The sequence below is a fragment of the Eleginops maclovinus genome, chromosome 3 (genome assembly GCF_036324505.1).
Source record: "Eleginops maclovinus isolate JMC-PN-2008 ecotype Puerto Natales chromosome 3, JC_Emac_rtc_rv5, whole genome shotgun sequence".
NCBI lineage: Eukaryota > Metazoa > Chordata > Actinopteri > Perciformes > Eleginopidae > Eleginops > Eleginops maclovinus.
This window is the reverse complement of record NC_086351.1, coordinates 5,960,153-5,983,281: the sequence shown is the minus strand read 5'-3', so window position 1 is coordinate 5,983,281 and position 23,129 is coordinate 5,960,153. Positions and strand designations below refer to the sequence as shown.

Here is a 23,129-nt window from a genome sequence, read left to right as displayed (position 1 = left end):
TTTGAGGGAAACATTCGTCGTGAAATGTATATATTTTGTCCCCTCTCATTTGAAACAACATCCAGCGTTATTTAAGATACAGCGTAACCGTAACGTAAATGACAGACTGAGTCAGACGGAACCAAATTCCAACACTGTCAGTGATCACGTCGACGTAATTTATTGGTACACCACCGGAAACGGAAGTTTACAAATTGAGCATAATAGTCGAAGTTTGTAATCGCTACGTTTTGAGTTTGCTTTTGTTTTTTTACTTAGTGTTGAGCGAACGGTGATGTCTGATTAGTTACACAACGGTTGGATTCGTTTATATATATGAGAATGACCAAAGAAAAGCGACACAGGAGAAGGGAATCTCCCGAGCGGGAGACCAATGTTAAGATAAAGCAGGAGCAAGTGAGCCCTGTTAGGCCACAGAGAGCACGCCGCTCCCGGTCCAGATCCAGCGGCAACTCCAGTCCACAGAGGAGAAGAAACAGCAGGTATTTTCTATTTTAAGTCATTTTATCAACTTGACAAACAAAACATAAGCGTTCACCAGTGAGCTTAAAGACGTGTTGCCTGCCGAACAAGCGCAGCTAACGCTTTAGCACATATTAGCTACATCTGAACGGCACTCATTTGTTAGTTTGTAATGTAAACGTCTGTACAAAGTTAATGTAGGGCCTATTTATGTGTGTGTTTTCGTGTAGGTCTCCCGTCAGGACAAGAGACCGTTCACCAGTTAGAAGAGAGACTTCTCCAGTCAGACGAGGAAGCAGATCCCCCAGAAACAGAAGAAGTCGCACTCCTCCACATCGTGGTGCTGATGTCAAAATAAAGCGGGTGATTGGGTCCTTAATTATTATCAAAATGCCTTAGAGCTTTTAAATTGAACATTGGATATTTCTTGATTCAGGGGTTTAAGTTACACCATTCTTCTATACATGTTGAGGCTGCCAGCATTTATTTTATATTTGCTGCTGTGTTGGAATATACTACTAAGAGTATGTCAACTATGTTCCAATGACAGATACCACTTCTTGCTGGCTCGCTCATTTAGAGTCTATTATTAGAATGGCTGTTTTTAGTTTATAAAAACATACAAATACACACAAAAACAAAAAACAAATAAGCGTCTTTTGTAGTTCAAACTTGGCTCTGCTTGCTACATTGAGCCATAATTTGGCAAAATTGGACCTATAGCATAGCTAACACATGGCTATTTGCATATCAAGAACGCGTACTTGAGGTTATTGAAGGCAAGTATAGTCAACTCATGATAACCTGCTGTAACTGTCGATTTTAAAAATAATCTCACAGGAGCAGGATGAGCCACGAGCAAGTGGGGATGAACGGAGGAGAAGAATTGAGCAGCCAGAAGAGAGGCGGAGCAGGTGGGAAACAGACAGACCCCGGGAAACAGACAGACCACGGGAGAGAGACCGTGGCAGAGACAGACAGCGAGATCAAGAAGCACTTGGCTCTCAACAGGATGAGAGAAGGCAACATGATGAGCGGCGCAGAGAAAACCGCCAGCGGCGTGAAGAAAACCAAGAACAAGATTTTGGACAGTCTGAAGGAGGGATTGAAGACCCAAATGACCCGCCTCCTGACAAAGAGAAGCCCAACTTTGGACTGTCGGGGGCTCTAACGGAAGATACCAACACATTCCGGGGGGAGGTGATCAAGTACAATGAGCCACCTGAGGCTCGCATTCCCAAGCGCAGATGGCGACTGTACCCTTTCAAGAATGATGAACCCCTTCCAGTCATGTACATTCACAGACAGAGTGCCTATTTGTTGGGGCGGCAGAGAAAAATTGCTGATATCCCCATTGACCACCCTTCCTGTTCCAAGCAGCATGCAGTGTTCCAGTATAGGTAAGAGTAACAAGAATCAGCTGTGATATAAATCTCTTATTTCAACCTGTATAATTTCGATTGAACTCCCCTACATGCTGCATGGACAATTGTGTCGTTGCCTGATCTGAACAAGTCTTCCTTTCTGTCTGTTTTTCTGTAGGCTGATGCCTTTTACACGTGCAGATGGCACCAGTGGCCGCAGGGTGAGGCCTTACATCATTGACTTGGGTTCCGGCAATGGCACCTTCCTGAACAACCAGCGCATTGAAGGTCAGCGCTATTACGAGCTCAAAGAAAAAGACGTTATCAAGTTTGGCTTCAGCAGCCGCGAGTACGTCCTCCTGCACGAGTTCTCAGACACAACCGAGGTGGACACCAAGGAGGAAGAGGAAGATGATGAGGGCCTTGATGAGTAAATTGTTCTAATTTGGCCAGTTCATTAAGGGTAGATAACCTCTCCATTAATGTTGAGCAAATTGCTGTTTCTGCAGGGAATAGAACAATTAATGGAACTGGTAAATGTTGGACTTTATTTCAATAATGGAACAGGGCTGGTTTGTATATTCTGTAATTACTGAACTATTGCTTAAACCTGCCACAACTGTCTCAGAGAAGACTTCCTATTCTCAGGTTGTTTGTGTAATATCTGTGTAAGCGTCACTGATCTGACATCTGACAGTGCTCACTATACAAAGTGCTCGGTGCCAGATAAAGATTCTTGCTAAATAAAAAAAGTTTATATTTTTGGATCATAGCACTCGTACAAAGTTTAGCAGAAGACTAATCTCTTGTCTTTTGTCCAGGCTGTATATATCAATGTACGATACGTGGAATGTGTACTCTATATTCATGTTAAATAAGCATTGCTTATTGTCAGAGTAAAAACATTACAGGCATTCTTGTAATGATATTGCCTTTTTTTGCTTTGTATCGCAGGGAACATTTAGTTGATACCTTTTGTTTCCTTGCACCATTACTGTGTGGATTTACAGACTCCCTCTTTTTATCTTTTTTTTTTTTTGAAACACACAGCATTCATAGTAAATTTCGATCAATGTACTTTGAATAAAGACAGTGAAAATGTGATTGTCTGGAGAGTTTTAATGTTAATCCCTCAGAGAGATTTCTATTTTTTATGTCAACATTTTTAATGTAAGATTACCAAACATTAAAACTAAGCATTTGTAAATTTGTGACTAACTACTTTTTGTTTCGCGTAGCTGGGGTGGTTTGGAACTGGAAATCTAAGCTTTCCTTATAGAAGTAAATATTTAAGAATGTCCCCAGGTTCAACCCTTGTTGAGCTATAACGTTAAATCCTCACTGACGGCTGAATGCTCTCTCTTAGTTTGTTATTGTTTCATTTAAAGGGAAATACATGAAGAAAAAACCGACATGTCAACCGATGAGGAAGCAAGAGAAGTACGACAAAATAACATGTCCACCCCCACCCCACCCCCCCAAACCCAGCCTACCCACATGTCTATTTGCATCTCGGACTTGATTTTTTTTTTTTTAAGGATCAAACACAGGTTTGTTTCCTCCTTTATATGCAATAAGACATAATTAGAACGAAATAAATAATGTTCTTTCAAATGTTGCATTATGGTTAGGACACCATCCCATCAGTGTTCACCTGTAACTATCGGAATTGTATAACAGCTTTTCACAGCAGAGGTCATGCGAGAGTCGAGGCAGTGTGGCGTTCAGTGACATTCTGAAAATGTCAACGGGCGGAGCTGAGGGGGAGAGGGCGGGTCCTGTGGGGAAGAGTCCGGGAATGGTAGTGGATATGTGTAGTGAGCGGGGGCAGAGACACACCTGGGGAATTACAAGAACAAGAAACCGTGTTGATAGATTTCTAATGGAAGTTGTCACTAGAAAGGAAAGGCATTGAGTTCCAGTTTTGGAATAAGTGACAACATGTACACCTCGGAGCGCAGGCGAATGAGCCTGCACGAGCTGAAGAGGAAAGATCCAGTGTGGGTGTCAGCTGGAAGTTTGTGGCAGGACTCTCTGGCAATAGAGCTGACTGCCAGCGGCTCGGTTAGACCGATCGTTTCCCCACGCAGTCGGACCAGGGCTGTCTCCGTGGCATACATTGTGAACGAGGACGCGTCCATGCCGCAGACTGAGGAGAATTTATCCCTGAAATGTCTGAAGGAAGCCTGCGCGGACGCACAGGCAGTTTTCAAAACAATCCCATTTGAGAGAATATCCCTGGGCACTACGGACATCCTGGAAAGTTTCTACAACGCAGGCAAGTGCAGGCATGCTGACTGCTGGGTGAAGTACTACGCCAACCACGCTGACTAACCCGCTCTATTTAATCCCCAACGCAGATGTAGCAGTGGTGGAGATGAGTGACACTTTCTGCCAAACCTCCCTGTTCTATCACCTGGGAGTGAGAGAAAGTTTCAGCATGAACAATAACATAATACTGTATTGTTACAAGCAAGATAGTGATCTACCGGCTGTAAAGGTACCTTAAAAGCAACACATGCTTCTCTTTTTGTTCTGAATATGTGATGATTGCACTAGGGTTTTAGCAATGTATTACACACTGCACTGTCAACCAAAATCTGTGTAAAATAGTTTTACAATTTTGATAATTGATCATTGGAATATAATTGAAAATGTGTGGCATTCTAGGCACCACTTAAAGAGGAGCTTAAGTCCTGCATTATGAGTTAATGAGAGTGAGATAATGGAGCCAACAGAGACATACAATTGATTTTTGCAACTGCTGCTGATTCTCCCTTTTTGACTAATGGATTGATGGTTTTGTCTGTAAAATGTAAAAAAAATAACACCTTACCATAACTATTTAAAATGAAGGCACCTGTTTATTTTGAGGCCAGTGGCACAAAATCACAGTTATGTAAAAAAACAGGCAATACCTCTAAATGAAATCATGTATTTTGTGAAATGTTATAGATAAAAAGTGATTTGATAGAGCAATACTGTGTTGATGATTGAGGCCAAAGACCATTTGAAAATCACTACCAAATCAATTCTATTCACGGTGTTAAATGAAACGATACATAGCATTTAAAGCAAAAACACATCAGCTAGTCAATGATACCTTAGCGCTTCCATGGTCTCCCATTGCGTATTGAACCCTGTATGATTGTGTATTTTGTTCCATTAGGAGCAGTGTGGAAGCTACACGTTCCTCCCTTACGTGGTGTCCCCTCAGGGCAAAGTGTTTGCCTGTGATGCTGCGATGATGAACGGTATCAGTGAGTTGATGCAGCCTACTTTCCAGCTGGAGCCCCTGCTGACCCCGCTGGTGGACAGACTGGTGCATCTGCTGAACAATGTACATATTCAGTCCAGGTCAGACACACACACAGCAGTGCTTTGTTTACCATCGTATGCTTTAACATCTCAGATTGCACATGCATTTGCTGATTTCTAAACAGGCATTGAAATGTTTTGACTCCTCTTGTGCTGACAGTGAGTACTTCCGGGAGTCGATCAGGCATGAGATTCATATGGCACGGGAGCGATTCAGCGGCCCAGCCCTGAGTGAGGAGCTGAGCCGCATTCAGAAACGCTTGGACAGTGTAGAGTTGCTCACCCCTGATATAGTCACCAACCTGCTGTTGTCCTACAGAGACAATCAGGTGTGTATTTATGTCATACTGTAGACTGCATGGTTTACATGGGCAGATTAGTATATCTATGACATGGTGTGTAAAAGGTCATGGTTTTAAGTTCAGAGCCCAAAATGTCATATTACAATTGTTAACATTGTTTGAGAAAAATAACAAATATCCTAATATAAAAGATTCATTTTATAGAAAAACTACAAACCTTCACGTAATCAGACCATAAAATGTTGGATTTTTAATAAGATTCACAAAACACCTATAGATCATTAGCTGGTTAATTGACTACGTTAAAGGAACATTTGCTTGGAACACAATAAAAGCCAGTGATTTCTTGTGAAAATATTAATGTATTAATGCTATGATTGAGATGAACCCTCTATACATGCACATTAACTACCCACATTGCAACATGAACAAAGTACAAATCTGGTTGAAATTTCTTTTCAGTAAACAGATATGACCGAAACCCATGGTCAGATTGCATGTCAGGTGTCAAGTGTAACATAGAAATGTAGACCATGAGGTTTAAATGATTATTGTTGATAAATCTAGTAGTCATGTAAATTATTAACTGTAATTACATCCAAGCATGTTCAATAATGCATTGTAATTCTGCACCCTTTCAGGACTACGATGCCATAATCAAACTGGTGGAGACTCTGAACGACCTGCCCATGTGTCTGGTAGCAAGACATCAGAATATCAAGTTTAACTACATCTTTGCTCTGAACAGGTACCCGTAAAGCCTCCATTGCATGTATAGTTAGTTTATAAGTCAACACAATTTAATCAAAGCTCATCAATGCCAATTTGATCAAATATTTCAGGAGGAATCGCCCCGGGGATCGCGCTAAGGCTTTAGAAGCGATTCTACCCATCGTGGATTCGGGGGTGAATGTGGCCTCAGACATCTACTGCCTGTGTGGAAGGATCTACAAAGACATGTTCATGAGCTCTGGGTTCACTGATGAGCGCAGCAGAGACCAGGCCTGCTATTGGTACAACCACTTTGTCTTTTGTCTGTCTTTTATACTTCATTACAGACTCCACAATTACATTGTTAAGGTTGTTGTCGCTCGTTATACTTTTATGTTGCATACCTTTTGTTGATGCCCTCTATCTTGCAGTGTTCTATCATTATCCATTATTGCTCTTTTTATATCATTTGTCAGGTATGGAAAAGCTTTTGAGACGGAGCCAACTCTTCACTCGGCCATCAACAACGTGGTCCTCCTGATGGCAGCTGGACATGAATTTGACACTTCTATTGAACTGCGCAAAATAGGTGCTTACTCCTCTCTTTATCAGAAAGAATCAATGACAAATACTGGCTTTGATAAAAAAATATGGCAAGGAATAAAAGTTTATGGTCTTATTGTGTCATTAAGTTTATACAACTTGTACATTACACTCTATGCTGTAGGTGTATTAACCTTATTCTTAGTTATGATGCAATCCATTATTTGAATGTGAGAGTTGAAAATTCAGGCTAGATTTGAAATAGATTTAAGATACACTGCAATATGGAGACAACCAATCATTGCAAAGCTTATTTCATGTCAATTTCACGTCATGAATTAATTCATTAAATTGTTCACGTATGCATTACATTGTCTGTGGGTTAAATCACCATCCCTTCTTGGTTTTTTTTACACCTGCTTGTCATGCCAAGGAGTGACTGAGCTTATCATTGGACAGAGGGCCATTGTCTGTCGTTAAACCAAAAAAACTAATATTAGTCTGTAAATATACATGTAATTTAATATGAATTTTTTAATGAATTGTTTTGCTCTGTGTTGGTGTTCAGGTGTGACTCTAAGCACTCTGCTCGGTAGAAAGGGCAGTTTGGAGAAGATGAAGGATTACTGGGATGTTGGCTTCTACCTTGGGGCAAACATCCTCGCTAATGAACATCGGAAAGTGATCATGGCCTCAGATAAACTTTACAAACTCAATGCTCCTGTATGGTGAGGCTTCAATACTTGAATAGTGGTAATCATGTACATTGTTTGGAGTAAAAAATCAGAAACCCCTGTGTGAGTAAGAAACCATTCAGAGGGATTTTGGTCTTATATCCATGTTCATCTTTTGTGGATTAATGAGGTTAATACTTCTTTCAGGTATGTTGCATCCATTATGGAGACTTATATCCTGTACCGTCAGTTTGCGAAGCTCCCTGAAGTGAAATCTCCAAAACAGGAAACTTTGGACTTCTGGATGGAGCTGCTTTTGCAAACCTGTAAACCCACTGACTCCACAGGCCGCTGCCCAGTAAGATCACACGGATAACGTTGACCCTTACTGTAACAATAAACATTCGCCCTCCATCCTATGTCCATTTTATTCTTAAGGTCAACACACACTACTGTAATGCATGAATACATATATTTGTTCAGGATTTTTTAAAGAAAAACCTCTAATGAGAAATAAAGGATAAGCTTGTGGTTGTTTCAAAATATCAGTAATATAATCAGAATGTTCTGCTTTTCAGGTACTCATTCTGGAGCCAAGTAAATTCCTCCAACCAGCAATTGTGTGTGTGAGCGAGGAGGATGAAAGTAGCACTGTCCAGTTGAAACACGTAACTCCCTTAAAGGTATGTCGACCCCTGCTCTGTAAGAACCACACTCTTATCTGAATACATATTTCCTGCAATACATACAGATTGCAAAATAAATTGCATTGTGAAAGTCTCACACTGATTTATGACCCAGTGAATGTTTAATAGGATGATTGTGTGGGTGGGTTCTATGAAAACGTCACTATGTGGGAAAAAATGACCTACTTTCATACCTCAGGACTGTTTACTTTCCCTCTCTTGTATTTCTCATGCATGCAAATAAAGGCTGCATGTGTAATGCAGTGTGTTTCAGCAGTCAACAATCTTTATCCTTCCTCCTTGATTCTACAGAAAGGCTTACACCAGTGGACTTTCCCAGCCTCTGAAATTCGGGGAGTGAGGTTGGTGCTTTACAGCATGTGCTAACAACTCAAAATATCTACTCTGAGTTCTGGGTGTGTTCAAGCCTGCAGCGAAGTGCAACACACAAAGGTTGTCTGGGAAACCTTGGCCAGACAGCCAGATCCTGTTCTGTTAATATAGTGTCAGGCTTTGACTCTTTATTGTCATGTAGTCTGTTGCTTTCTCTCTTGCTACTGATCACTTTTACTGTGTACTTTGGCCTTATATTGTCTGCCGATTTGCCACTTGGGCTGTTGTCAGCAAATACCCAAAACCGTCAGCTGCTCAGTCACTAAAGGAGACCAAACAAACAACTTTATCAGATTGTAAATGTTTGGGAAAAGACGTAAAAAACATATTTTCTTTTGTGAAGGGCCTTACTCATCAGCTTTTACCGAATGAATCAATTCCCCCCAACTGTTTACTCAAAACCCTCTGTATTGCAAACATTAGCTGCTTAATCCCTGAACAGAAAATGGGTTGAGTCTGTTTCAATCGGTTATGGTTAGCACAAATCTATTTACAGTTCTTGACAATGCAATGCATACCCTAAACAATTCAATTCGGGATTATAAATGTTTCAAATCCTTGTTTGCTTTTTCCCCTCCTAAGTGTTTCAACGATTGATGAGCGGAGCTGCTTCCTGTATGTCCACTACAACTCAGACGACTTCCAGCTCTGCTTCCCCTCTGAGCTTCACTGCAAAGGGTGAGTAACTAATACATTGGCAAAGAAACAGCGAATCAGAATGTGTGAAGTGACGCAATGCGATTTACTTGCTCACCAACCAATTGACTGGCTGAATAGAGAGAAGCAGCCCATCATTACAGGGTACGGGAACATAATCAGACGTCACGCAAATACGTCAACCACCTTTGCAGACTAAGGTTTAGTAGGTTTCGTAACGTAACGAGTTCAATACAATCTGATTGAACTAGTCTTCTTTCCTTTATTTTCTTGGAAATCCCCTTTTACATATTTTTCTGTCCAACTTAAAGAATCAAAAGCAATTTAAAAATACATTTTCTACTAAACTCTTCTGTCCTCTGCTGATAGATTCAGTTTTGGGCGACCCACCGCTAAAACTTTAGCTGCCACATTAATATAATGGAGTGACCTCAAAGAACTCCTTTATCCTCATACATTATCCTGAATAATTTAAGACTGTAGATAATTTCCTTTGGAAGCCCCTACCAAAAAATGCAAGTAAAACTGAAGCTTTCTGCATAGCTGAATGGTATTTCCTTTTTGGAGATTTTGGTCAACTGATCCCTTAAAAATGCCCCAAGGTATGTGGTAAACAAGACTTGTGTTTACATTCAGTGCTTCTCACTAATATGCATTGTGGGTTTACTTTTTTAGTAAATTTCCTTCCTCATTTTACATCTGCAAAGCCAACTGTAAAAAGTCTTTTACATTTTGCATTGTATAGGTTCATGCTTTGTTGCTAGCTGTTTTTTTCACTGCCATTGCAACCACCATAGACTGAATACACAAAGATTGCCACCTGCATCTGTTGATCAGGACAATCGTCAGTACAAAGCACCAGGACTGCCTATATTGTCGCCCACAGGCTCGCACACGTGCATGTATGCTTTTGTGTACTATGTAAACAAAATTGGGAGACGCTCATAAAAACGTTGCACTGTGGTCAAAGCCTCCAAAGTCAGATCTATTCAGAAAGTTGAATGTTTTCTTCCACATATCAGGTGTTAATCTCATTGGTAACTTCTTTGAAATGTTGTTGGTATTCTCTTTCCTTATAACTGGAATTTCACAACAACGTTATTTTAAGACACACATTCTCATCTACATAAATATCTCCCTACGATCTTCCTCCACTAGTTTCTGCGAGCTGGTGAACTCTCTGCTGCAGCAGGCTGACGACAACGCCCAGGACCTGAACCATGTAGCAGAGGGAGTACTAGAGGTCAGTCACAGTCCTCAATTCCTCTTAGGCAGAGTCCTCTCTATTTTAGGTCTCAGTTGCCTCAACATGTCAGGAAAATAGCAGAACTCCCTGAATGAAACGTCTGTTCTCTTCACATTTCTCTATCATACTTCCTAATTCATGCTGTTTTCACTCCTGTCCACAGTTTGTCTATGAGACCAATGAGAATGGCGACAAGGTGGTTCTGGGTAAAGGGACGTACGGTGTGGTGTATGCTGGGAGAGACCTGAGCAACCAAGTGCGCATCGCCATCAAGGAAATCCCTGAGAAGGACAGCATGTATGAGAAACCAACACTTTTTACTAATTTTCCTCTAGAGTCAGCCCATACTGGGAGACGCTAAGCTGCACGTTTTTCTCACAAGAATGTTTTGTTCCATTGTGGCCTTAAAGGGAAATGTTTTGGCAAAGAAACTCCTCAGTAGCATGCTATGGATCCCCAGTGCTTTTTAGGAATCTAAGGGGAGATTTTTGAGTTTTCAGACTATTCATTCTTTGTTTGTTCCTCTTTAAGCTTCACAAATAGCTCTGCGGTGTCTTATGGAAATAATGAGAGGAAATGTGATATTTAAATTCCTTTGTAAGCATTTGCATTTGTATCCAAGACACGGCACAATATTATGTTTGTATTTATAAAGCTGTGAAACATTGTGTTACACGAGTAGGGGCAGTAGTTGTTATCCAGATTTGGAGTGTTGGTTTATACCGATATCGACAGATCCATGACAATTAAAAGGGAAATAATGCACACTCTCCGCATCTTTACACTCCTATTTAAGTGTTATGTATTTGCCAAAAAGACAAAAACACACACACTAAAGAAAGTTAATTTTCTACAGATATTGGGATAAAATCATTATCCTGAATGTGAACGCTTTAGTTAGAGGAGTAGAAATGCTCTATACTACCTCTCTGTTCCACTTATTATGCTTTGTTTTTTCCCCAGGTACTCCCAGCCCCTCCACGAGGAGATAGCTCTGCACAAGAGGCTAAAACACAGAAATATCGTCCAGTACCTGGGCTCTGTCAGTCAGGACGGTTTCATCAAGATCTTCATGGACGAAGTACCTGGAGGTATGAATCCTGATTTGTACACTCTTGGCTTCAAAGAGCAGTAGAGGGTAACTTGTCTATTACTGTATACCATTGGCAAAATACACTGGCTATAAAAACATATAAAATAAGGTGTTTAAAACGAAAGTATTGTATCTAAAAACAGGAAGTTACTGAAACTGACTGAGGCTGTCTTAAGCTAATATTTGGCTACATTCAAGCATTGAAAACCTGAAGACCAACTTTACACATGTGATCATTTAATCAAATTCTGTGTTATTTTTATGCGTTCACTTCTACAATTACTCGTGGATTTTTACTTTTTTCACTTTCCACTTTTCTCAAAGAGCGAATCAAACATCAGTGTTGAACTGTTTTCATTTTAACACAAACTAATAGTTCTACAGAAGTACATTTGTATTTATGTAAGTCACTGGAGGATCAATGATCTTTAAAACTTCATTTGAATGAAAATAGACTTGGAAAGAAGTCATGCCGTTTTTCCTTTGAAGTCCCAACTAAAGGAAGCCCAGCCCCCTTCTCACAACTTTGAATTTTCCTAGTATCTGTCTGCCTCTGTAACAGGATGATGCCTTTATTACAATAAGTCTTAAGGAAGTTGAGTGTCTATCTTGTGTTCAGTGGAGTTGTGATTGTGTAATATAAACTGGAAGTCAGTTTTAAGAAAATGGGCGGTTTCACACATCCTACTCATTGAAGAAAAATCTGTGCAGACTCTGACGTGATTGTAAAAAAACAACATTTGAAGATGTGGGAGGAATTCCAATTCCCTAGCTTGGTTTGATATTGCCACATGATGCTGAGTAATTTCTTATTCAACAAAAACAGTATTGCATTTTCCAACGCAGCACAAACAGAATAAATCATGTTTATTCTCATCACTGCCTTCATGTAGATGCGAGAAAGTAGGAATCGGCTTAATTAATATGATATTTACTGCTTGTAGGAAGTTTGTCATCTCTTCTCCGCTCCAAATGGGGTCCCCTGAAAGACAATGAAGCCACCATCATCTTCTACACCAAACAGATCCTAGAGGGGCTCAAATACCTTCATGACAATCAGATAGTCCACAGAGACATAAAGGTGAGCAGAGCATCATTGGACTTCTGGAGACAAATGGCAGATAATTCAACAACAACTTCACTTTATTGTCTCAGATAGTAATATTTGTGGAACATCACGTGGGCTTTTTGTGTTTGCTGCAGGGTGACAATGTATTGATCAACACTTACAGTGGAGTGTTAAAGATCTCTGACTTTGGAACCTCCAAACGGTTAGCAGGGATTAACCCCTGCACTGAGACCTTTACTGGTGAGATGCTCTCTGCTTTTAACTCAATCACAAGGACATACTGTCATTTTATCTGCCTGCTGATTACAGTGGGTGCATTTTGATCACCTTTTTGATTTTTTTCAATAGGAACTCTTCAGTACATGGCCCCAGAGATTATAGACCAGGGTCCTCGGGGTTATGGGAAGCCGGCTGATATCTGGTCCCTAGGATGCACTATTATAGAAATGGCAACGGGCAAACCACCCTTTCATGAGCTGGGAAGTCCGCAAGCAGCCATGTTCAAGGTAAATAAGGGAAAGTTGTATTTTAGGTAGATGTTTATACATACATATAGCTCTACATGCTAGCAAGGGTTTCAGTAAAAAGGCAAATTCCCAATCAAAACTAAGACTTATTTGTTGAAGTGTGCTTTTTACAAGTAGGATTCATTTTATTTACTTACAGAGCACATCAACAACTGACATAATTGTATGGTCAAACTCTGTCAGTAACGTGTACATTATCCCATCAAGGTGGGCATGTTTAAGATCCACCCCAAGGTGCCCGAGTGCATGTCAGACGAGGCGAAGGCCTTCATCATGAAATGTTTCTTACCGGACCCCGACGACAGAGCCACGGCCACAGAGCTGCTGAAGGACACTTTCCTCAGGTCGTCCCCCAGGAAGAAGACCAGGACCCCGCAGGAATCGGAACCTAAAGAAGGCCTCTCTGCTGGTGAGACACTCCAAACTCACGTACTGCTTTACTTTCTCACATATATTGTCAGTTCTTCATCAGCCAGTTTATCTAGCTTTCTTTGTTCCAATTACAAAATGCTTTGTCAGTTGTTATTTCTATACCTGTTTGTTTTACAACTGATGACACTTGTGTTGTAACCTGGTTAATGTCCTATTTTTTAACCACAGTCTTGTCTGGTTTCACAGCTGACTACCAGCGCAGCCTGTCTGTACCTATCTCCATCTTTGTGGAGGACACAGATTCGTACACAGGTTCAATCGACCTGTCCTGTTCCCTTGACCTCAGAAGGCACCAGCTCCCCCTCGTAGTAAATGAAATGTCTGAAAGCACCCCCAGTACCAACAGCTACCTGTTGTAAGTTACATTATTGCTCAACAGAAGATAGAAAATGTACAATCTCTACATCAGCTATTGTTTTGCAGGATCTTAGATCAGGGGCAAACCACATCAAGGTTACAGTCATATAGTCTTGTGAGGCTACATCCTGTGTAGGCACCCAAAGAGTGTAATGCCACTGTATTAAATGCTACGGTCTACAAAAGACCATTTATTACTTGCATCATAAATCCTCAATGTCTTATCTTCCTTTCTTTTTAGTATAGCTTCTATTTGAGTAGATACATTACTATGTCGATCTGTTTATCTGGTGTGATTGATCTCTTTATTGCCCCCTTCCATCCAGAATACCAGAGGACTCTCCATTAGAAATGGGCAGTCCAGCCACCACAGAGGAAAACGTTGGTCTTTTTATGCTAAGAAAGGACAGCGAAAGGAGAGCCACACTGCACCGAGTCCTCACTGACTACATCAGCCATGTCGTCTCTCATATACAGGAATCTGTGCCTCAGGTGGGTAAAGAAAAAGTCACAACAACAAAAGACAAAATATTGTAAAATGTATTAACTGTGTGGCTCCTACATAACATAAACAATACATAGGATTTCCTTTAAATGATTGGGCATCTAACTAAAGCAAATATTCAGCCCCTGTTTCTGTTTCAGATCCTCATTATTGGTCCACGAATAATTCATGTCCTATCTAGTAGGCAATTACATTCTTGTGTAAATGAAATAAACACATGATTCCCTGAATCTCTGGATATGATCTGAAATGGATATTACACAAATTGTCCAGACTTGTTGTTGCAATATTTGCATAGCCAAAATCCCCCAAAATACGAAACCTTGGTGTGATACATCGATTCAGGTTAGTATGATGTGAGTTAATAATCTTGAGCCTAAGGGCATTTCTGCCTTTTTATTTAACATTAGGAGTGGCATTTGTTTTCCACTACTCCAAAGCTGTTATGTCCCCCACAAGAAACACAGCAAGAACATTGTAAGCTTTGGCGGTTTCTGTCATATTTATTTTATGTCAAAGAGTAACCTTAAATGCTCTGTTTTTCTTTGACTGGTGCAAGCTTTATGTCACTTAAAGAGATAATAGCTGATGTATAATATTGATTGAAATCATATCATACTGATAAAAAGGTTAACATCTGGGGTGTGTGCACTTATTTCTGATAACCTATTGAGCAACGAGTAAAATATCCATAAAAACATGAAAATAATCATAATTGTAATATTGTCATTGATTTTACATCCAAGTTTCAATTTGTCCTTACTGGAAAAAAAGACATCTTATATCCAAAAAAGATATTATTATTCCTGAGATAAATTAGTCCTTTAGTTGTTTCAGAAAGATAACTGTACGGTACAGTTCTGTCTTCAGAAAAATAAAAACATATTTGTCCCCAAGTTAAATATTTGATGCAATGTTAATGGTGTGCTCTGCTAATTCTGTTTTACTGTATTTAAGGGAAAGCACACGGGTGGTATGTTATTGTGACATGAAGAATTTGTGTTTCTTATGTTTAAAAACTTTATTTCTGTTTCAAGTATGGCGAGGGATCATCGCTGACTGCAGATCACATCACTGTGCTCATCAACTCCCTGGGAGACAACATCCGCTCCCCGGACAGGAAGCAGCTGACTAGCAGCCTGCTGCCCCTTAAAGCCACCCTGCTCGCTGCTGCGGTATCTCTGAATGGCCTGCAGGCGGTGCTGTTCAGCTTCCAAGATGCAGTAAGTTCCTTCAGACTCAACAGTGGTGATTATACTCCTGTGAGCTGTAGACTAAGTAAGTTAGTTACTAATGTTAAACTTTCTGCTCTGTATCCAGGTGAAGAAGGTGTTGAGGCAACAGCAAGTGAAGCCTCATTGGATGTTTGCTCTGGACAATTTGCTGAGACAGGCCGTGCAGGACGCCATCACTGTGCTCCTACCAGGTAATCCTTCAGCTTATACTGTGTGAGTTTAGTATTTTTATTTATTCATCATCTGTGCCTCATCCTTTCCTCCCACCTCTCCCGTCTCAGAGCTGAAACTCCAGCTGCAGTCCTCCTTTGAAACTGAAGACAGCACTCCTGACGAGCAGCCTGCTGACCCAGATACTCCTGTAGTCATTGTCCCGGACCAGGTGTGGGTACCACCAGACCTGCAGCAGACAACATCCACACATGAGATTCTGCCTACTGCAAGCCCCAGCTCCCCTACAGACCTGGTCCTCAACAGCAACTCTCCCCTCAGTGAGAAACTGAGAGACATGCGGATAGAGACCGGCAGGTAGCATTCAGGGTTTTTTAAATGTATAAAATGTTATGTTCGTGTTACATGCTGCAATCATTTTTGTTGGTTTGGGAAATGTTGGATGAATAGCAGCTTGTCTTATCGTCATGTAAAGTTGTAGTATTTAGGGCTACATAAACTGATATTTGGATTGTAAATGTATTTGTTTTGCTGTGGAAATATACAATGTGCCGCATTGTCTCAGGAGTGGTCATCTACCAATCAGAAGCTTGGTGGGTAGATCAAAAGCCCCTGCAGGCAGATTGTCAAGGTGTCCTTGGGCAAGATACTTTTTCCCACATTTTTCTTGGTGACATTGTCTACAGTACACAGTATGTGTGTGTGTGTTCATTTGTTAGTCTCCCTTGAGCACGTGGCTACCTGTATGGCAGCCTCTGCTTCTGTATGAATGCGTGTGAATGTTGACTTGTAAGAGTGCGTTGAGGGGACTGAAAAAGTGCTTTATAAATGCAGTCGATTTGCCATTTAAAAACACCACCAACACTGGCATCTCTATTAAGCGAAACACAGTGATTATTGCTGTTTTTTGGCTGGCACTGCTTTCTGCTGAGTAATGATGGATGTTTTTGTTTCAGACTGCTGAGTCAGCTGCATGAGAAGGAGAGTGAATATCAGGAGCTACTGAGGAATTCTGTCAGGAGGAAGCAGGAACAGATAGATGCACTGATGAAGGAAGCAGCCAGTGAAGGTAAAGTTTTTGTTATGCATGTTGAGACTGCTATGGCTAAAGGAGGAGATGGCACCACTACAGTACATTGAAAAAAATACACATTCTGTTAAAAAAGTATATTTGTGAAAGCTAATTTGTTGTTTGAAATGGCAAAATCAAGTCTGTATCTTTGTTCTGATGTTCACATGTCGGTTTATTGCTGGTGCTTTCTCCTGACAATGTGCCTTACAGGACCTGTAAAAAAAAACACTCTAAATGGACACACAAATGTTGACTGAAAGAGGGCAGTTTTGCAATACACACACTCGTATAAGTATCTTATATTAAAATAGGCTTGAACCTCTTATCCAATCTATGTAATGGTTGTGACATAATCTTCTGACAATAGCTTTGACTTGCGTTAGTCCAAACACACCAATCAAGTACATCACGTTCTCAAAAAACATTCACGAATAATTGTGTATTTGATCAGAGAACCATATCAAACATCTTAATCCAGCTAAAGTCAGTCTGTTTGTTATGGTTCCCCTGCTTGTAATTTTTGGTTAAATTTGAAACAACACTAATCAACACGGAGGAAATTTAAAAAAGTCGATGAGTCATTTTGCTGTTTCCTGTCTCTTAAGTTGTTGGCCAATAATGTATAAACGTGCACGCTGAAGCATGACCAGTATTGCATCAGGGGTCCAAGCCCTCTTTGGATTATCAATACAGTCAGTGATTCCCATTATTGTTTCTTAACACTTGTACCAGTTAATCCCTTCCACGCCTCAGCTTCAGGCTCTGGATTTCTGCCTGACTGGTTCTTGTCGGAGGCGTAGACCCTCAGATCGACAGCTAATGTGCTCAAACTTGACATGGCAGTTTGGATAATGATTTTAGAGTATGCATGCGTAAACACAACAAGTGCTTTTGTAGTGTGTAACATTAACACCATGAGATATTGTAATTGGCACCAGCCTGTCTGAATGGTTGTCTTCTGTGAACATTATAGGCGGTGGATTGGCTACACAGAAAGGCTCAAATCCAGAAGTAAGGGCTTTGGTGCGCTGGCTCGAGTCTGTCCCTGTAGATAAAGATACTATAAATAAGGTAAACTCAACTTAAAATAAGCACTTTTCTTTGCTCCTTAAGCTACTAGGTGTTAGTCATTTACAAATCCAAACCTGTGTGATCCTGTTTTTTCCAGCTGCTCTCTCATGAGTTCACCTTGGACTGTCTCCTTTACATGGCCTCCAGGGATGACTTGATGTACTGTGGAATAAGGTGAGCTGCCGCCACACATCACACTCACTCTTATCTTTCCATGCAGAAATGTAAGAGGGGAGTGATGGTGTCGTAGAGAAAATGCAGTCTACCTCGTTAGTTTGAGTTTCATCAAAAAGCCCCGGTGGTGTTAGAGGTGGCACGCTTGTAACACTGTATTTCATTCTGTCCAAAATTACTTTTTCAGAGGTGGCATGCTGTGTCGAATCTGGGCAGCCATCAGAGCTCGGAGGAAGACACAGCTCAGCACACACAATGAGGACAGTGAGGACACTCTTCTTTAATGGCTGCTGATGTTGATCATCAAAGGACAGATTTATTGACGGGCTGGTCCTGTGTCATCTGGAGGAAGTGAGGCAATGGTGAACATGCATGGGAGTGATGTAAAGCAGGATAGATTCTAGTTATCTTGTTGAACTGAATGTCATTTTGTCAAACAGAAACTGACCAATTCTTGCAGTTTTAGTACATTTAAGATATTTCCAGTATTTCATATTTTTGTAGGACTTTGAAAAGTGGGATTTTATTATGCCTTTTTTTAAAAGCTTCCTTGTAGAGTATTTATTTATCTGCAAAAAATATCATTAATATATCTTAACGGTTCCTTCTGATGATCCTGTTTTACTGTGTGTTACAGAAAACTCTGACTTAAGATTCTAATTGCATACTTTATATCAGATAAATGTCTGGGCAAAAAACTGATTGTTTGTACATCCTGTTAGTACTCATGCGCATAATAAACAGGAACTTAAAATGTCTTAGACTAGCTTATTATCCACATTTGTTTCAGTGTGGGCAGTTTTTTCAGAGTGTCATGAAGGTTGGGAGAAGTGACGAAGCGTCGAGCAGTCTTAAAACTCCCCACATGTTTCGTCATCTGTTTTCACAATGTTTACATCTCCTTAGAAACATCGTCAGAGGCTTTGCTTGTCTGACTGTGTCTATTACATGGTTCATGTGTGTTTTATTGTCTAGCTGTGCTACTATGTAGGGCTACTGTTCGAGCCGCAGACTTATTTTTTTACTCATAAATCCTCTTTTAGTAATCTCCACTTCCTCAGGGTAAAAGTGTTGAATTAAGGCTTGGGAGTCAGGCTTAAGTAATACAACAAATGTTAATATAAGAGGAGGGAAAGGTCAGGATCAAACTGTTGGGTGATTGAGCTGTCGGCAAACACATTTCACACCTTTTTTTTTTTAAACACACATGATTTTTCCTGTGTGTCCTTATTGCCTAATCTCAGTGGTCCTGTGTGAGATCAGTTGATGTTCATTATTTTGATAAGCTCAACCAAGGTTTGTTATGCATGTCAGCACTAGTGCTTTGTCAATAGGACAAGACATGACTTCATTGAAAAACAGGTCCTGGCTTCAAATCACAATTTAGTCACTTAAGGTATGTTTAATGTCTTATTCATCATTTTCGGGTGTAACATTTTTTTAATGGGTGTATTTACATGTGTTTTATACAACCTGTGTGCTTATATGAATGGTAATGTAAGTTATATGTATATATGTTTGATAACCTACATGCTGCCAAGGAAATTATTAAAATGCAAACTGTATACAACATCAGCTCCAACTATAATTTAAAACAGCCATTTCCATTTGCTGTGTCAACTAATTCATGACATTATTCATTCATTTAGCATCAGGTCCAAAAACATTTTGGAATAAATGCTGATCATGACTCTCACATTTAAGATGACAATCCTAAATTACCTCTGAAATAATCTAGAACACTGAACAAATCAGAAGGTAGAGCCAATAAATCATGCGAGACATCCTCCTCCTCTGTCCTTGGAAGGTGTCAGACAGGAAATTAATGCTCTGATATTATCAACTAAATTCAATTTGGCATTATCCTGTCTCTTCACTCCACTACCCTGCCTCCCAGTTATTTGTGTTATAAATTAATCTTGGGATGAATACTCCAAGAAATATTCTCTGGATGCATGACATTAGAAAGATTGTTCTAGTTTATGCTGTACATGCTAATGGTTAGCATTTTGGCAAAACAATATGGTTGGTTTCTCTAAAAACAACAACCGATATTGTAACTTCTGATACCTTGTACTCTGGTTAAAACTAAATTAGATATTCTTCGGCTAGAATTAAAACCTGTATCCACATGGCTCTCTTCTGTGGTCATGTTTAGCATGCTAACGTGCTACGTTAAGTGTGAGTCACAGTGCCTTAGAGCTACAATACAAGCAGCAGCTGACACTTCAAACTCATTTCCTAATTCAGATAATTGAATGTAATGCAACCCCCTGAGTCCCCCTTTTTCTAATGAGCTTTATAACACAATAGCATTAGAATTGTCCGGATAATAGGATGCAAACTTTTAGCTTTGATTAGCCATAATGGTGCACGGCCACCGCACCATTATGGCAGGAGTCACTTTCAACGTGGCTCATGTAGGAAAACTGATCTATTTATAATAGTGAGAGGACTGTCACTGGTTATTGTTCATACTAGCAATGGAAAAGTTATCCTAAAGCTCCCATTTATTTTATTATCATAATGCTTTTTTTTTTTAACTTCTCAGGGACATTACATTCTCTAGTTTTCTTCATATCGCTGGGGGATTTATATATCTCTATATAAGGAATGTATGTTTGTGTTATCCTTATTGTTTCTCTGTTCTTACTCTCTTGTATTCTACAGTAAATCCCTCTCTGTTCTGTCTGGGGGTGAGGCTAAGTCGCTGATAGGCAAATAACGAGGGCTGCTGTCGGGGGGATTTTGGCAGGCTCTTGGGGGGATTGAGGACGCCACACAGGGAGGCCCAGAACCCCGGGGATTACTGAGCTCATCCTCTCTTCCTTGCCAGCTCCCATTGGACTGGTCACCCCAGTGTCCTGGTCTCAACTTGCGGCAACATGAATAGCCATTTCTTGCTTGATTTTATGAATAATGCAGAGGTGAGGTTGCAGATTGAATCAGACATTCATTTCAGCTCTGAAGCAGACAGTTGTGGCTCTGGTCTTGAGTGCACCACCACTTCAAGAGCTTGTTAATTAAAAGTGTTTTGTCTGTTTCATAATGTATAATCACAACTACTTAACCAAAAAAAAAAGCATTTCTGAGTATTCCTGATTCTAACAAGCTGGTTGCTGTGTTTCTAATACTGAGGTCAGTATGTAGTGTGCACTCACATGCGTAAATGCCTGCAGGTAATGACGTAAATTACATATCAGGTCAACGCCATTCTCCTCATTATTTTCTTGCTAAATTGGTACATCCTTGTCCCTGCCGTACATTTTTTTGACACTACAGTACAAGTGTGCAACATGATCACACAGCAGATATTGAGCATATTCTTTACATTGCTGTAACTCCCCTGAGTGTTGATGACACTGATACTGTGTTGGAATTTCGACACGTACATAAATAGTATGAATTAGTGTTGGATTGACATACAGAAACTTGAGACAGGTCAGGATTTGTTTACATACGGTAGTGGTCATTCACAGATTTGTTTCAGGTAATGTTTTACCAAGTACATGGCTGCAGTATTATGTCCCTCAGGAGACAGAGGAATTCTGTTACTTTATCACCCTCAGGGGGAGGAAGGAATTATTTTTGAAAGAGATAAACTGCAAGCCAGTAATGTCATGTTATCTCTTTTGTTCCAATACACTTTTGAAAATAACAGCCTATAAATAGCAGCCAAAGGCGACACACGGCTGACACAATTGATGGACAGCTTTAATGGTCACAGCTGGACATAAATATTCCCTTACAAGTGCTGAGGCATATAGCATTAATCCTGGCTGTAATCCAGGGAGGTGAATTAAACAACTAATCTTATGTGTGTGTGCATGTGTAAAGAGCATGTGTGTGTGTGTGTGTGTGTGTGTGTGTGTGTGTGTGTGTGTGTGTGTGTGTGTGTGTGTGTGTGTGTGTGTGTGTGTGTGTGTGTGTGCGTGCGTGTGTGCGTGTGTACGTGTGTGCGTGTGTGTGTGTGTGTGACAAAGCCTCACTGTGCAGTGTGACCTCCAGACCTTTCACCCTTTGTTTATCTCTGTTGTGTTTCTGACACTCGGAAGGCAACCCATCCATTTGACACTGAATCAATGATTTCTATCACAGAAAGCTGAACTTTGACATTTTTTTTGCGTTATTGAGATTTTTAAAAAAGTAACAAACTAAAATGTATGAATTTGCACCCATTTATTGGAGGTGGAACGTATATTGCATTATATGATTTATGTATTTTATGGTTTGTCTTTGTCTCCTCTTCCAATTTGTTCCAGACCAACATACCTCAACAACTGGGTGATTGCCATAAAAAGGAGAGTAGACATTCATGAATTTGATATTCCTATCAGTTACCTCCAGTGATTTTTTATTCAAATATTAGAACAACTATTGGATGGTTGGTTGTCAAGTGAGTGACAGATATCTATGGCGCCCATGATTTCTGACTTTGGTGGTCTAATGACTGTTCCTCTAGCACCGCAAGTAGGTCCAACTCTTGATCCATCCAGAAAAATTGCTTAACATTTACTTAAAGCGTTGGATAAAAGTGATTCTCAGACAATACAATTACTTTAGCAACTCCTGATTTTTTCCTGAAGTGACATAAGCAGGTTGAAATGTATAGCGTTGAGTGACATTGGGTGGATATTCACTGACATTTTGTACAGAAACATCCCAATTGCGGTGTGTTGTGATGACTTCAACAATCTATTAGCTTCTCTTTTTATCCCATCATCTGATCAAATTGTATTTGATTAATAACTTTGGTTTATGATATAATATAAGCTGTGAGTTATGCTTAGTGCAAATGAGCCCATGTTAGTATGCTAATATGTTAAATAAGATCCTAGTTAACGTTATACATAATTTTAGAAGATTGGCATTGTCACTGTTGGCATGTAAGCATGCTAACACAAGCCTTTGGCTGGTTTAATTCAACAAGCTTAAGTTAAAAAAAAGTTATAAAGTATCTCTGAGAAAGCCTCACTTAGCTGCTAGCGTGGCTACAGACTTGAAGTTGTTTTCCTGCCTCTTTTCTTTCCTTTTTCCTGCCTGTAAAGCACTTTGATACGTTTTGAG

At 40.2% G+C, this 23,129-nt stretch overlaps 2 protein-coding genes across 2 annotated transcripts; both read left to right on the top strand.

Annotated features, from left to right (window-relative positions):
• The first annotated feature begins 131 nt into the window (after window positions 1-131).
• On the top strand, window positions 132-2,928 carry snip1 (Smad nuclear interacting protein). Its single transcript, XM_063879146.1, has 4 exons — window positions 132-482; window positions 693-825; window positions 1,303-1,862; window positions 2,005-2,928. Exons 1-4 carry the CDS (start codon window positions 316-318, stop codon window positions 2,258-2,260), a joined length of 1,116 nt encoding a protein of 371 aa, XP_063735216.1. The 5' UTR covers window positions 132-315; the 3' UTR covers window positions 2,261-2,928.
• Window positions 2,929-3,625: 697 nt separating this feature from the next.
• Window positions 3,626-19,758, top strand: si:ch211-1i11.3 (mitogen-activated protein kinase kinase kinase 5). The gene is made up of 28 exons (XM_063879973.1): window positions 3,626-4,104; window positions 4,187-4,326; window positions 4,996-5,183; window positions 5,305-5,473; window positions 6,088-6,194; window positions 6,289-6,459; window positions 6,634-6,746; window positions 7,269-7,428; window positions 7,582-7,732; window positions 7,953-8,057; window positions 8,373-8,422; window positions 9,036-9,131; window positions 10,269-10,353; window positions 10,520-10,653; window positions 11,320-11,447; window positions 12,394-12,530; window positions 12,653-12,758; window positions 12,867-13,024; window positions 13,253-13,454; window positions 13,664-13,832; window positions 14,161-14,326; window positions 15,377-15,562; window positions 15,660-15,765; window positions 15,856-16,102; window positions 16,702-16,814; window positions 17,791-17,888; window positions 17,986-18,062; window positions 18,250-19,758. The coding sequence occupies exons 1-28, from the start codon at window positions 3,768-3,770 to the stop codon at window positions 18,344-18,346; spliced, it is 3,996 nt and encodes a 1,331-aa protein (XP_063736043.1). The 5' UTR covers window positions 3,626-3,767; the 3' UTR covers window positions 18,347-19,758.
• Window positions 19,759-23,129: the final 3,371 nt, after the last annotated feature.

Bases quoted from the DNA above. Each gene is read 5' to 3' on its own strand.
- snip1 (XM_063879146.1), top strand. From the start codon at position 316: ATGAGAATGACCAAAGAAAAGCGACACAGGAGAAGGGAATCTCCCGAG. The intron at 483-692 runs GTATTTTCTATT...GTTTTCGTGTAG, and splicing joins CAGAGGAGAAGAAACAGCAG to GTCTCCCGTCAGGACAAGAG. The intron at 826-1,302 runs GTGATTGGGTCC...ATAATCTCACAG, and splicing joins CTGATGTCAAAATAAAGCGG to GAGCAGGATGAGCCACGAGC.
- si:ch211-1i11.3 (XM_063879973.1), top strand. From the start codon at position 3,768: ATGTACACCTCGGAGCGCAGGCGAATGAGCCTGCACGAGCTGAAGAGG. The intron at 11,448-12,393 runs GTATGAATCCTG...TACTGCTTGTAG, and splicing joins CATGGACGAAGTACCTGGAG to GAAGTTTGTCATCTCTTCTC. The intron at 12,759-12,866 runs GTGAGATGCTCT...TTTTTTCAATAG, and splicing joins CTGCACTGAGACCTTTACTG to GAACTCTTCAGTACATGGCC.